This window comes from Perca flavescens, chromosome 6, assembly GCF_004354835.1.
Source record: "Perca flavescens isolate YP-PL-M2 chromosome 6, PFLA_1.0, whole genome shotgun sequence".
Classification (NCBI taxonomy): domain Eukaryota; kingdom Metazoa; phylum Chordata; class Actinopteri; order Perciformes; family Percidae; genus Perca; species Perca flavescens.
This window is the reverse complement of record NC_041336.1, coordinates 16,383,341-16,398,276: the sequence shown is the minus strand read 5'-3', so window position 1 is coordinate 16,398,276 and position 14,936 is coordinate 16,383,341. Positions and strand designations below refer to the sequence as shown.

The window sequence follows — 14,936 nt, the reverse complement described above, 5'->3', positions numbered from 1 at the left end:
TAATGCTCGCCTATCTGCTAGCATGGCACGCCCTCATACTCTGCTTCTGACTGGCTAGGAGTCCTTACCTAGCTACTGCGCATGTGCGACTCCCAACAAAGATGGAATAGAAGTGTGATGCCTCACTTGGTAGCTAAAACAGAGAGCTCAACACACAGGGTGAAAAGAGGAGCTGCAGCAATGTGCAGTACAACAAAAATATGGGGTTTTTTGAAAATTAAACCTATTCTGATATAACCTCTAAATACAATTATGAGCCTGAAAATGAGCATAATATGGGTACTTTAAAGCAAACTTGTTTTTATTAAAGCTACATTTACAGTAATATATATAATTAAAGCTGACTTCAATTGTGTTCACGGTTTCTTAAACATTGCTGGACTCAAATTTTCTACTAATTAATTGTCAGTGAGTTTCTCCATTTTCTGTTTTCCTGCTGTGTTCATCTTTGTCTCTGTTCCCATTTGTATGTCTGTCCAGGTGGAGCCCATCTCTGATATCGAGTCAGAGGAAGAGGTGGAGGTGACCGACATTAGTGACGAGGACCCAGATGAGAGGGATGAGGAGTTTGAACTCTTCTCCCCTCGCCACTCCAGAGCCCCTGACCACCACCGCCAACACCACCAACACCTTGCTAACGGCACAGCCGCGCCCCAACATCACCCCCATCCTGATGAGGACCTGGACGAGGATGTCTTCAAAGCCCCTGCTCCGCCTCCACCTGGCCTGATGCCCTTCTTCACCTCGCAGCACACACACTCCAGTCCACTCCATCGAATGCTGCCCACTCTTAAGAGTGAACCCACCGAACCAGGGGACAGTAACACACCCCCACCTCAGACGGGCTCGGCGGGAGCGTCACAGACAAAGTGCATCCCCCTTAAGCTGCGCTTCAAGAGGCGCTGGAGCGAAGACCAGCGCATGGAGGCCTCACAGGAGGAGTCAGACGACAAGAAAGTGCGGCCAGAGGAGGAGAGGGAAAGAGGAAGGCAAAGTAATGGACGGATGGAGATGGAGGAGGATGGGACAGGCAGTGGAGAAGGGGACAGTCCTCCCCCGTTGGCATACGAGGGCTCTTTAGCCACACCGTTGGCCTCACAGCGTAGGGTGAGCGCTGAGCTGCATCGCGCCACTGCACAGCTGTCTCTGGAGAACAAAGACTGCTGATGAGAGACAAAGCCCAAACACTACTGCTCCAGTAGCACTGGAGGTGGCACAGGAGTATGTAAATGGTTCCTCTGTGATCCCTCTCCCACACTGACAAACTAGATTCCTGAAACCTCCAGTGAACTGAGAGCACAGTCCAATAAACACATAGAAAACCGACATCTCAAAGACAGCCTGACTCTTGTTCTGTCAGACGCCCCACCAATCCTGGATCAAGGCTCTTCTGGGACACATCCTTTGGGAGGTTGGACTCACTCAGACTCATCCCAGGCAAAGTGACTGTAATAGTGCTGAAATCAGAAGGAGGCTCCATCATGAACTTGGCTTCAAGTTCACCTCCCACCTGGCCAGTGAAGCTACAGATGCCCTGCCCCAGTAGCACAGCTCCTGCCTTTAGGCCCCATCAATAGGATCAGCAGCCACTCAGCACTTTCCTGAGGGGACACACACCCCCTAAAAACCCAGCAACACACCTAGGATGAGGATGTGCACACTCTCTTATGTTTTATTTTCCTATAAGCTGACGGGACTTTGATAAGTGCCTGTATCTAAAAACCCACAGCCCTGGTGTGACATGGAAGAGAGCAAAGAAAGGAGAGGACTGCTACGAGTAATCCATCTTTAACTCATGAAACCCTTGTAAAGTTTGGTAGATATTGAAAAATCACGGGGGAAAAAAGGAAAGTGTGTCTCTGAGCATGAATAGTGGGGCTGTTGGGTGTTGTCTAACTGACTCTTAAACCTGGCCCACTCCACTCAGGGAAGCCTATTGCTGTATGTTTATTGGATTCATGCACACAAACACACACAAGCAAAACAAACAACAACAAAAAAACCCAGCCAACAGTGAAGGGGACTCACAGTGAAAGCATTGCTTATGGACACTTAACAATGTTCACTGTGACGCAAGACACATTCACATTTACACATCCACAGACTTTGACTCTGGCACACTGTTCTCTCAGAGCTTTTGACTTTTATATAACCTTCTTTCTGTCTCTCCTGTCCTGCCCCTCTTTCTCTTGCGGACCACCTGTGGAAAGATCATGACTCCACTCACAGAAATAATTTCAACCCCAGGGAGATGTGAGGAGAGGAAAAGAGAAGAATGAAGAAGTACTTCAGCGTAGAGAAAGGACTGCTGAGGGGACCACAAGGGGAAGGCAGCAGGGGGAGGAAGGATTTGAGGGGTTCAAGTAACTGTTAACTAGCCCTCTCACTTCACCTAACATGGCTTGTACACTGAAAATAGTTTCTCTTTAGGTCCCAGCAGCACAGAATCCTCGTTCACCAGCTGAAGCTCCTCTAACAATCATAGATAGTGTTAAACTAAACCAGCAAAAACACACACACACACACACACACACACACACACACACACACACACACACACACAATGCCTCTCTATGCCTTGTTTTTATAGCATGTACAAAAGTGCAAACTGAGCTCTAATAACACACACACATACAGACTATATCTTTATATATTCTAAATGAAATTATTAAGAAAGTGAGATTTTAAGAAGAACGAAAGCATTTTAATGATATGATTGATTCACAATTTTTTTGTAAGTGAATTATTTTGAATGGTAAGACATGTCATGCCACTCACTGGGTAATATGGTATGGAGATGGGGTGGGCAGAATGAAGCGGGGTGGGGGTCCGGGTTCTTCTTGTAAATTTGTCTTATAGAAAAACAAGCCAGAGAAGAACAGCCCAGGCCAGTCTACCAGAACAAGACCAGCTAGAAAAGGAAAAAACAGGACTCAAACAGACTGCTAATGATTCAGATGTGTGGCTCACTCTGCTGTTCACTTCATTTGCAGTAGCTTGCCCTTTCCGCACGCAACACTCTGCTCTTTCCTGTCCGTACAGTCTCGCTCAGCTCAGTGGGGTTCTCCCCAACCCAAGCTGTCCTGGCCCCAGGCCACCTCTACAGGCCCTCTGTGTGTGTGTGTGGGTGTGCTCATAGTTAGCTCATGGATTATAAAGAAGTAATCCTTTCCTGTCTTTTAGGCCAGTTAGCATAATGCTTCAAAGTTCACAGCAGCTCTGGATTGGGGCGGAGGCAGCGGGAGTAAAGGGGTTCATCATTACTGTAAGATAGCCTGGAAATGGGAGGCCCTGTCTTTAAAGGCCCTCTCCTCAAACTATGCACATCAAATTATTATACTTTTCGTCTTTGTGGCAAGTACATCCAGGCGTCTGATTGGTTAACTGAGCCATGTTGACCAGTGGCCTGTCCCTGCCTGACCAGCGACAAGACGGATCTATAGCAGCAAACTGTGAGATAGATGGCCTCCAGGCTGTCTGTGTAGCTGAGCTGATTGAATTTCCTCATCAGACCCCTGTGGTCTGGACTGGAGCATGTCACAACACACACACACACACACACACACACACACACACACACACACACACACACACACACACACACACACACACACACACACACACTAAGTCCTGTGTCTGTATAACTGTAAACTGACAGCTGCCTTATTACTACTTTTCATATCTCAGCAACAGATGAGACATCAGTCTTACCTGCTCTGCACTCTTTCTCTCTTTTTTCTGTTTAATTTTTCCTCACTCTGTTTGAGGCATTGTCTGACTTCCTGCAAATTGCGGCGTGATCTGAGTCAGTCATGATATTGCAGGGTGAAACGATTGATTGTAACGCAGACTCTCTCACATCCTGTTTCAGGCTCTACATTCAAAGAACGGTAGACAAACAGCACAAAGATTACATTTCTCTATCAAAAGAAAGGTTTCTCAGTTTATTTTTCTGATGTCAATACTGCTATTGATTATTGTTGTTAATATTGTTCTCATTGGGTTATTTACCTCTCCACCTGGCATTATTATTATTCCATGGCTCTGTTAGCTGTTGCTTTTTTATGTTGTGTTACATCACTTTGGATGATGTGGAATCCCCCCAAACTTTCCCTGTTTCAAACCTTCAAGCCCCCAACCAGAGACCTTTTTCTTGTCTTTAGTTTTTACAAATGTAATATAACTAAAATGTGTAATATTAATTTTGATGCTGACAGAGAAATAACATCAGGACTGAGAGGAAATGGCAGTGGTGGAGGATTATATTTAGGGGCAAAGGGGGAGTGATTTTATCTATTTTGTCATGTATTGTAATTTTTATTTTATAATGTTACCTTTTTTTTCTCTCTTTGCTTCTGTATATTTTTTCATTTGTTTTGGAGGGGTGGGGGGTTGTATCATTTTAGAAGAAGAAAAAAGATGTGTATTGTTTGACTGTGTATCTTCTCCCTCTTTCAGTCTCTCTTCTTTCGCCTTGTCTCCCTCGAGCAGTTACATAACACTCAGATGGAGAGATGGGAGTTAATACCATGATGTAACATTGAATTTCTCCACTTCTTTCGTGTTTTTCTTTTTCAAACTTGTAATTAAGCTGTAATCAGGGTTAATTAAAACCGTTTGAAACCCAATATGAATATCATTGTGTTTGTTTATGTCTGCTCTTCTTTCATTCGTCCATATTAATAAAACATAATCAGACAGTGGAATTTTATTTTGTAAACAAAGAGATTAACCCCTCTGACTTTTTTGTCTCGTCAACAGCAATGAGGCCTTTTGGTATCTATATACTTCAAAATTACAATAAACTAAAAAATTAGTCCCCACAACTGCGCTTTCTGGAAGGAAATGGCAAAAGTTTAATTTCCTGCCCATGTTCTCTTAATACATCCATGCCCGTGACCGGTAACCTAGACAGTATATAAACGCCGGTAACTAACTTTAGTCTCCACTGGTTGCCTGGCAACGACTTTCAGCCAAGAAATAGCCTAAAATGTAACCGCAACGGTCAATTATCGTTTTAAAACTGTTTTTTTCTATTGACAAACTATATAAAACATAGTATAATATTTGACAGAGCCAGGCTTACTACTGGTTTCCCCGTTTTCACCAGGGAACCTCTTTATGCCATGCTAAGCTAACTGACTGCTAGCTTTAGCTTCATATTCAACGAACCGGTAAGAGAGTATTAATCTTGTCTTCTAAGACCAGACCGTAAAGAGCGTATTTCGTATGTCAAACTATTTGTTTTGAATGTAAAGCGATTTCCATCCATCCATCCATCTTCGTCCGCTTATCCGGTGTCGGGTCGCGGGGGGAGCAGCTCCAGCAGGGGACCCCAAACTTCCCTTTCCCGAGCAACATTAACCAGCTCCGACTGGGGGGATCGGCGTTCCCAGGCCAGGTTGGAGATATAATCCCTCCACCTAGTCCTGGGTCTTCCCCGAGGCCTCCTCCCAGCTGGACGTGCCTGGAACACCTCCCTAGGGAGGCGCCCAGGGGGCATCCTTACCAGATGCCCGAACCACCTCAACTGGCTCCTTTCGACGCAAAGGAGCAGCGGCTCTACTCCGAGCTCCTCACGGATGACTGAGCTTCTCACCCTATCTCTAAGGGAGACGCCAGCCACCCTCCTGAGGAAACCCATTTCGGCCGCTTGTACCCTGGATCTCGTTCTTTCGGTCATGACCCAGCCTTCATGACCATAGGTGAGGGTAGGAACGAAAACTGACCGGTAGATCGAGAGCTTTGCCTTCTGGCTCAGCTCTCTTTTCGTCACAACGGTGCGATAGATTGAATGCAATACCGCACCCGCTGCGCCTATTCTCCGACCAATCTCCCGCTCCATTGTCCCCTCACTCGCGAACAAAACCCCAAGGTACTTGGTTGGGATGAGGTGCTGATCCTCATCCCAACCGCTTGACACTCGGTTGCGAACCGATCCAGTGAGTGCTGAAGGTCGCAGGCCGATGATGCCATCAGGACCACATCATCTGCAAAGAGCAGCGATGAGATCCCCAGCCCACCAAACTGCAACCCCTCCCCACCCCGACTACGCCTCGATATCCTGTCCATAAATATTACAAACAGGATTGGTGACAAAGCGCAGCCCTGGCGGAGGCCAACCCTCACCTGAAACGAGTCCGACTTACTACCGAGAACCCGGACACAGCTCTCACTTTGGTCATACAGAGATTGGATGGCCCTGAGTAGAGACCCCCTCACCCCATACTCCCGCAGCACCTCCCACAGTATCTCCCGGGGGACCCGGTCATACGCCTTCTCCAAATCCACAAAACACATGTAGACCGGTTGGGCATACTCCCAGGCTCCCTCCAGGATCCTTGCGAGAGTGAAGAGCTGGTCCGTTGTTCCACGACCAGGACGGAATCCGCATTGTTCCTCCTCAACCCGAGGTTCGACTATCGGCCGAACCCTCCTTTCCAGCACCTTGGAGTAGACTTTACCAGGGAGGCTGAGAAGTGTGATACCCCTATAATTGGCACACACCCTCTGGTCCCCTTTTAAAAAGAGGAACCACCACCCCAGTCTGCCACTCCTTTGGCACCGTCCCAGACTTCACGCAATGTTGAAGAGGCGTGTCAACCAGGACAACCCCTCCACACCCAGAGCCTTGAGCATTTCTGGACGGATCTCATCAATCCCGGGGCTTTGCCACTGTGTAGTTGTTTGACTACATCAGTGACTTCCGCCTGGGAAATCGGCGACAATCCCCGTTATCCTCCAGCTCTGCCTCTAACATAGAGGGCGATTAGTCGGATTCAGGAGTTCCTCAAAGTGCTCCCTCCACCGCCCTATTACCTCCTCAGTGGAGGTCAACAGTGTCCCATCCTTACTGTACACAGCTTGGATGGTTCCCCCCTTCCCCCTCCTGAGGTGGCGAACAGTTTTCCAGAAACACTTTGGTGCCGACCGAAAGTCCTTCTCCATGTCTTCTCCAAACTTCTCCCACACCCGCTGCTTTGCCTCTTTCACGGCAGAGGCTGCAGCCCTTCGGCCCGCCGGTACCCTGCAACTGCCTCCGGAGTCCTCCGAGATAACATATCCCGGAAGGACTCCTTCTTCAGTCGGACGGCTTCCCTGACCACTGGTGTCCACCACGGTGTTCGTGGGTTACCGCCCCTTGAGGCACCTAAGATCCTAAGACCACAGCTCCTCGCCGCAGCTTCAGCAATGGAAACTTTGAACATTGTCCACTCGGGTTCAATGCCCCCAGCCTCCACAGGGATGCACGAAAAGCTCCGCCCGGAGGTGTGAGTTGAAAGTCTGTCGGACAGGGGCCTCCTCCAGACGTTCCCAATTTACCCGCACTACACGTTTGGGCTTACCAGGTCTGTCCAGAGTCTTCCCCACCCCTGACCCAACTCACCACCAGATGGTGATCGGTTGACAGCTCTGCCCCTCTCTTCACCCGAGTGTCCAAAACATACGGCCTCAGATCAGATGAAACAATTATGAAATCGATCATTGACCTTGGCCTAGGGTGCTCTGGTACCAGGTACACTTATGAGCATCCCTATGTTCGAACATGGTGTTCGTTATAGACAATCCATGACTAGCACAGAAGTCCAACAACAAACAACCACTCTGGTTTAGATCAGGGAGGCCGTTCCTCCCAATCACCTCTCCAGGTGTCTCCATCATTGCCCACGTGTGCGTTGAAGTCCCCCAGCATAACAATGGAGTCCCCCACTGGAGCCCCATGCAGGACTCCAGTCAAGGTCTCAAGAAGGCCGAATACTCCGAACTCCTGTTTGGTGCATATGCACAAACAACAGTCAGAGTTTTCCCCCACAACCCGCAGGCGTAGGGAGGCGACCCTCTCGTCCACGGGGTAAACTCCAACACAGCGGCGCTCAGCCGGGGGCTTGTGAGTATCCCCACACCCGCCCGGCGCCTCACACCCTGGGCAACTCCGGAGAAGAAAAGAGTCCAACCCCTATCCAGGAGTATGGTTCCAGAACCGAGACTGTGCGTAGAGGTAAGCCCCACCAGATCTAACCGGTAGCGCTCCACCTCCCGCACCAGTTCCGGCTCCTTCCCCCACAGAGAGGTGACGTTCCACGTCCCCAGAGCCAGCGTCTGCCGCCCGGGTCTGGTCCGTCGAGGCCCCTGACCTTCACTGCCACCCATGTGGCATCGCACCCGACCCCAACGGTTCCTCCCACAGGTGGTGGGCCCTGCGATTTATCTTTTGCAAATAATTTATTTTTTCTAATTCAAAGATGTCTTAGCTAAAAATATATAATATTATGTATAGTAAAATCAGCTTTATAAGGAACAGTTCCCTACTTCAATCATTTAATTTAATAATTTTTAATTGTAAAGAGCAAGAGCATGTCATTTATCCTGGCCTTCATGTTCCCTGATGGTTGCATGGATGAAATATGAACACACACACACAAACACACACTCATGGCTGCCATGAGTCAGAGGCCTCTGAGGTTATATGTTTAGCACTTTACAGTCTATGGTTTAGCAGTAATAAAGAAAAGCACTTTGTCTGCAGTGCTGCTGCCCACTCACCCACATCATGCTCACAGGCTCACCCATTTACCTTTTAATGTGACGTCATTGCTAGCTCCCACAGGCACATATTGTGTGTAAGAGGAGGAGGATGAGCCGCTGGAGCGAAGAGTTGCTGGCATTGAATGTTACTTGTAGATTTTTTATGTCATGCAATGTATAATATATGTATCCAAAACAAGGAACACCACAAAATGCAGCTTCAACTATAGCCTATACACATACAGAGACATAGGCTACATACACAAATATAAGCAAAAGCAAACAATATCTGAAATGAATAAATACAAATCAACTTGGAAACATTGTTCAGCAGGGATTATATACCACTAAAATGCATTTTATAATAATACTTAAAGAACTGATCAAGACGTTTCATAGATAATGTAATGTCTTAAGTAGATTTGAGGACTGATACTTAAACTTGTTTCATTGTCTGTTATATATAATGGACATATTACATATATATAATATATGATTAGGAAAATAGAAAAGAATGGCATTTCTTTAGATTGACATTTAAAGGTTGTTTTTGTCCGCATGAAATCTTTGGCATAACACTTCCAAAATACATGATAAGGTGTTACAGGAAAGCACACATGACATCATCAGAGATCATGGACAAAAGCCACAGTCCCTCAAAGTAATATGAGGCTTCAGCAGTCTGAGTGAGTCAAATCGAACTTCAAATTCAGTCTTTTTAATACGAAGTTTCCTCTTTGTGTTTCCCCATAAGCATTTCCCTACTTAGCAGCGTTGGAGGGATGGTAACAGAAAAGGGCCAAGCGTGAGCTCACTGCACGCCCTCAATGGAGAGGAAAAAACGATGACAGTGACAAATAACCTTTTCAACATTTATATGGACATGTTTTGTATAGACTTGAATAAATCTGCCACTATCCTTTAAAGCAGTGGTTCCCAACCTGGGGGGGGGGGCGGCAAAGATCACAGGGGGGGCGCAAGTCTTTATCTGGTTTGAGGTTGAGGTAAAAAAAAGAAAATATTTGCACGTTAAACAAATTATGATAATACACTAGAATATATAACATATACAAAAGTCTGTATGAAAATTATATATTTTGTTGTATCCTAGTTTTTCCTGCCACCACGGCATCACTATTTTATGAATGAAACATGGCGGAGAAACATCACAGTGCTGATAACTCCTCTGTATCAAAAAAGAAAGTAAGGCTCTATCTCAAGAGTTACCTCAACTTCGGTTTCGGGGGTTCAGCTTTTCTTAGACATGAGTAGGGGGGCGCCAAGGAAAAAAGATTGGGAACCACTGCTTTAAAGCAATGGTTGCCAAAAGTTTTAGCTCATCAGGCCTTTTGCAGTTATTAACATGTAACAATATGAGTAGAAAATAACTCAGTAGTTCAACTTCTCACAAGTCATAGAAGTATTCGACCTGTGAGGAGGGGGTCACAAGCGGACTCAGCTTCATTTGAAGAGGTAACCAGCAGTGGTGTAATTTATTTTAGCGGGTATACTGTTCTATGAATGGACATATCAAAGTGGGGCGTCTGGGTCTGTTCCCCCAAGGAAATTTTGAGCGTCAAAGACTTAATTTCCTGCATTCTGATACACTTTAATGCACCGATTTACGGTGGAAATACCTTTTTTCAGCCTATGCGAAGAAAAACACAGACGACAATTCAAAATATATCAAAAATAGAATGGAAAGTATGTTGTTATGTGCCATTGCACATTTTTAGGTGGGTATATGGAAATCCTGGAGCTTTCTTAGTGGGTATACTGCATATACCCGCGTATCACGTAGACTACACAACTGGTCACCAGTGAAAAATGTTGGGAACCAGTGCTTTGAAGGATTCTTGGACACAGAAGCTTCTGTGCTCCCAATATGTCAGTGTGTGTGACGTGACGTATGACTCACATAAACAGGTTTTACCTTCTTTGAACTTGGAAAGGGTCATCATATAGTATGTGTGTGTGTGTAGAGGTTCCTGGCCCCCATCGGTTGACATGCCAGTCATCCAGGTGATCCATTCACAGCAGAGGAGAGAGAGAGAGAGAAAGAGAGAAAGACCACAGGAACCACCGTGCTCTCTCACCTGTGCCACATCCCTCTCCCGTCGCTTCCTTTGAGCGCCTGCTTTCGCAGAAACCTGCGCAGAACCGGCTCTGTGTTCCACATATAACCACAACCTGTGCATCATGCACACGCTGCACAGCAATAAGCCTTTGTGAATGCACACACACATACACACATGACTGTTGCATCCTCTGTGAGAGTTAGCGTACAGTTACATACAGAGGCATGCTAGTAAGTTCACCACATCCTCTACCCTACAGAGAAAAGCTGCACCGCACAGGAGTGAGGCACTTTCACAGCGACGGCACTTTGTCACACCGAGCACAGACGAATGTGTGCACACATTGATGTGGTTTGTTTGAAACTCTGGTACTTGTATTTCCTTTTTCTCTTTCCTTCCCGCCAATCTTTCTGTTCGACCTATCTGACCCCAAAAGAAACATCATATTCATTTTTCTCTCACATGGAGGACTGAAATGTCAATGACTGATCTGATGTGTTAAAGTTAAATAAGACTTCATGAAATAGGCCTAGCTTGGCACTTGTATGCACCATCAAAACAAAAAATTGTTTATTTTGCACCCTCTGCTTAGTCATTTCACGTTGAATGTCTCCCCCTGTTGTTGGAATACCGCACTGCATACTATACAACTTTAAATTGATTTGATGTACTGTATTTCTTAGTGCTGTTTACTGTGACACATTTTATTTTATTTTACTCAGTTGCCAATGAGATAATAACATGCGACAGGAATTAAAAGTCAAGTCATTTTATTTGTATATTACATTTAAACGAACAACAGTTGACCCAAAGTGCTTTACAGGAAGAGCAGGGAAGGCAGAAACAGTATGCCTTAAAGATACATAATCAAGTGTGCAAGGTACCATGAATATAGTTAGGCAAAGGTAGAATTAAATAATGTAACATAGAATAAAACAACAATGGAAAAATGTTTGTAAATACAAAAAGATAAGAAAAAGTTGAGTTCAGTTCATAGCTCTGAATCTTAAAAAAGAAAGCTTCTGAATCTGAATCTTAAAAATAAAAAATAAAAACGTTTCTGCTGCTTTCAGGGGAGGTAAAGAGGTGCCCTGGTTTGGAAAAGCTTAGTAACCACTCATTTTGTCTCTAATACAGGCAGGAATCTTTGTGTCCAAGAACGCCTGTCCATGAGAGGCCTGTCTTCAGCTCCGGGACATGACGTGGACCCTGAGGAACAGCTGAGTGGTGTAAAGTTACTGTGAACAAGAATGCAGTGAGCACAAGGGCCTACTGTTCTCCGTACTGCATCTTGTATGGATGCCGGCCTTCTGTGCCACCACTTAAATGATGCTATGACGTGCTCTCTTTGCATTTCCTATAGTCATTTAGCAGTGACATGAAGCCGATCGCATCAATATACAGTGGCTGTTCAGGCTTCAGAATAGGTTTATAAAATAAATACTTTGATATTTATGTCTTTTGTGGTGGCATCGCCCCTTAACTCAAATCAATAAAGGTTTAATCTACAGGTTTAATACCAGTACGGGCTGGCATGATCTCCCCGAAATCCTTAACCTTGCACGGTTTGTGTGCAGCATTTATCAGATGACTCCTAGCTGCCTCCTCCTGTAAGCCACAGGAGCAGACTTGTCCTCTGCTGACACGTGATACACAAAGAGCCCCTCCATTCCTTGAATAACACACTCTGTAAGTAAAAGCCTTAAGAGCCTAAAGAGCACACACGTTCAGTGGGCAAAACTAAAAGTACAAATCTGTTCCTAGACCACTTGTGTATAAAATGCTTTTATAGAATTAGCCTCAGCCCCAAGTAGACTGTAGAAGTTTGATGGCTAAAAAACAAATATGCTTAAAAACCTAAATGGAAATTTGAAAAGCAGAATCAGACATAATTCATAGAATTCTAAATGTGTGCAAATTAGATGACACAATATAGGTACAATACATGTTAAAAATTAAAACATTATATGAATAAACTGAGGCTGCACTTCAGTACAGCTAAATGCTAATGTCAGCATGCTAACAAGCACAATGACAATACGAACATACTAATGCTAAGCTGGTGTAATATTTACTTTACTAGGTTTACATATTAGCATGCTAATGTGCTAATTAGCACTAAACAAAGTACAGATGAGGTCGGTGAAAATGTCATTAGTCTTTCAGGTATTTGGCCATAAAACAAAGTATTGCACAAATTAAAATTGTGGCCTGATGATGGAGATGAAAAGTCAAGTTATTCCAATTTATCCTGAGGATAACGTGAATGTGTGTCCAAATTTGACCTAGAGATTGCAATCTAATACAAACAAATTTAAAAATCTACCTTACACTACCTCTACCGCTAGAAGAAAAGACAGGAGATCACAAGTCATCCATGCAGACATGCTGCTAGCGTGGCTAATAGAAATAAGTAATCTCAAAGTTGTGTGTCTTTGCTGAATATTTTAAATCCAAGGCCATCTCTGATAACTCTGTCTCCCTTTAGGTAACAAGAATTCATAGCTGCAGGGACGGAACTGGGTGGATAATTTCATGGTAGTATTAGTTTTATTGTTGGTTTTAATCGTTTTATTGGAGCACACCATCTCCATGACTGCAAAGCTTTTGTTTTGAGAACCTTTTAGTCTTCCAGTTTTCTATTTCCATCACTTGGCCAGGGTTTGATGGGTCATGCATGTCTGACTGGGCTGGGTGAGAGGTCAAGGTGAGGGTCAGAGGTTATGCTACTGTGAGCGTCTGCTTTAAGAGACCCCGAGGTGAGAGACATTCCTGAAGTGGTTCTGGCTTTGTGTGGAGTTAGGGTTAGTTTATGTTTAGTTTACAGAATGTGGACAGTGGGAAGAAACAGATAAGACTACTGCTGAGCTTTAGACTAGTTCATTCAAAATAATGTACTGTTTGGGGCAAAGTATACGTTTATTTTATGTCAAATAACCACTATGTCCACTCTGTCAAGCTAAGGTTATATCATGCGCTTCCTTTTTCTTTTCATCCAGCCTCACAATGTTTCTCCACTTCTCCCATTTTCCTCTGCTGCTGTCTGTACCTGAGGCCGATCTGACAGCAGAGCCCAGCAGGAGAGGAGGGTCTCTGGTGTTTGACTGACAGACCAGTGATGAGCGCCCAGAGAGAGGGTGAAGGGTGAAGGTCAGAGGTCAGGCTTCCATGGAGAGGGGGAGAGCAGAGCTGGGGGAAACAGAGAGGGGGACTCGCTAACGAGGTGGGGTGGTCATTGGGGTTGCATGCAAGGAAAAGAGATGATGAAAACCTGCATTGAAGTGGGGCAATGGAGCCACTGTAACAGCAAGTAGTTATTAAAAAGAACAAAGGATAGAAGGTCATATAAACATAAGCAACTATTTTAACACCTACATATAAGTCTTACAAATACTAGAAAAATTAAACTAATTTATATTAAATATTGTGAAATTGCAGCCAACAGTGTTCCTGTTCACAATATCACATCTAGAGGGTAACCCCAGTACAGTACGTACACAAAACTCTGGGTGTGTAGATGCATGCTGTAAAAGCTGTACACCTCTTCGTAGGCCTACGTGTATAAAATCCAATTTCTGATGACAGAGCTTGATGAAAAGTTAAGGGATCGCCAAAGTTATTATAATTCTCCCTGAGAGGGGCATGAATGTCTATACCAAATTGCATTGCAATACATGCAATAGTTAGATATTTTACTCAAAACTTGAATATTTGGACATTACAAGCTGCCCACTGATAACAAGCAATGGATACAGTGCAAGCAATGGTGGTGGGCCTTGTTCCTGATGATCACTTTTATATTCTGCAGTGCAGAGCTTGCAGAAATGCAACAGTAGTCCAGCACTGTTCACATATGTAATGCACATGCCTGGCTACGGAATCCTTGTGTAGTTGAGGCTGTACTGCTGTTCGGACAGTGCAGCCAGTTTAAAAGTTTGTGTGTGTTCAAGGTGTTCCCTGCCATTTTCAATTCTTTATTTATCCTTCCGTCGTATCAAATAGTCTTCCAAAGGGCCCTCAACAAAAGCAATCTGCAACCTGTCTTGTTCGGCACTTATAGTTTGTTCTTTGTGTCAACCTGTACCTGAAGCTTGTAAGATTGCAGCTCCTCCATCCATGGATAGTGAAAGGCATCTCTTAACGTATCCAGACTAATAACATGGCCCAGGTCGATATACTGGCTATTAGTTTATCACAGACAGACTAGTATCAGCATATAGTATGTCTGACAACGAGTGCAGAAGATTTGTTTAAAGGGGTGATAGAAATATTATATAGGGTATTTCACACTGTTCCTTATGGTCTCCTAATGGGGTATGTAACATTGGTTGG

The 14,936-nt window shown here is 44.8% G+C and overlaps 1 protein-coding gene across 1 annotated transcript in view; it reads left to right on the top strand.

Annotated features, from left to right (window-relative positions):
* erfl3 (Ets2 repressor factor like 3) overlaps positions 1–2,804 on the top strand; it is a 47,933-nt gene extending 45,129 nt beyond the window's left edge. The window contains exon 5 of the mRNA XM_028580941.1: positions 481–2,804. Within this exon, the coding sequence (XP_028436742.1) occupies positions 481–1,167 (687 nt within the window). The 3' untranslated portion in view covers positions 1,168–2,804. The remainder of the gene's footprint in view (positions 1–480) is intronic.
* The last annotated feature ends 12,132 nt before the right edge of the window (positions 2,805–14,936 follow it).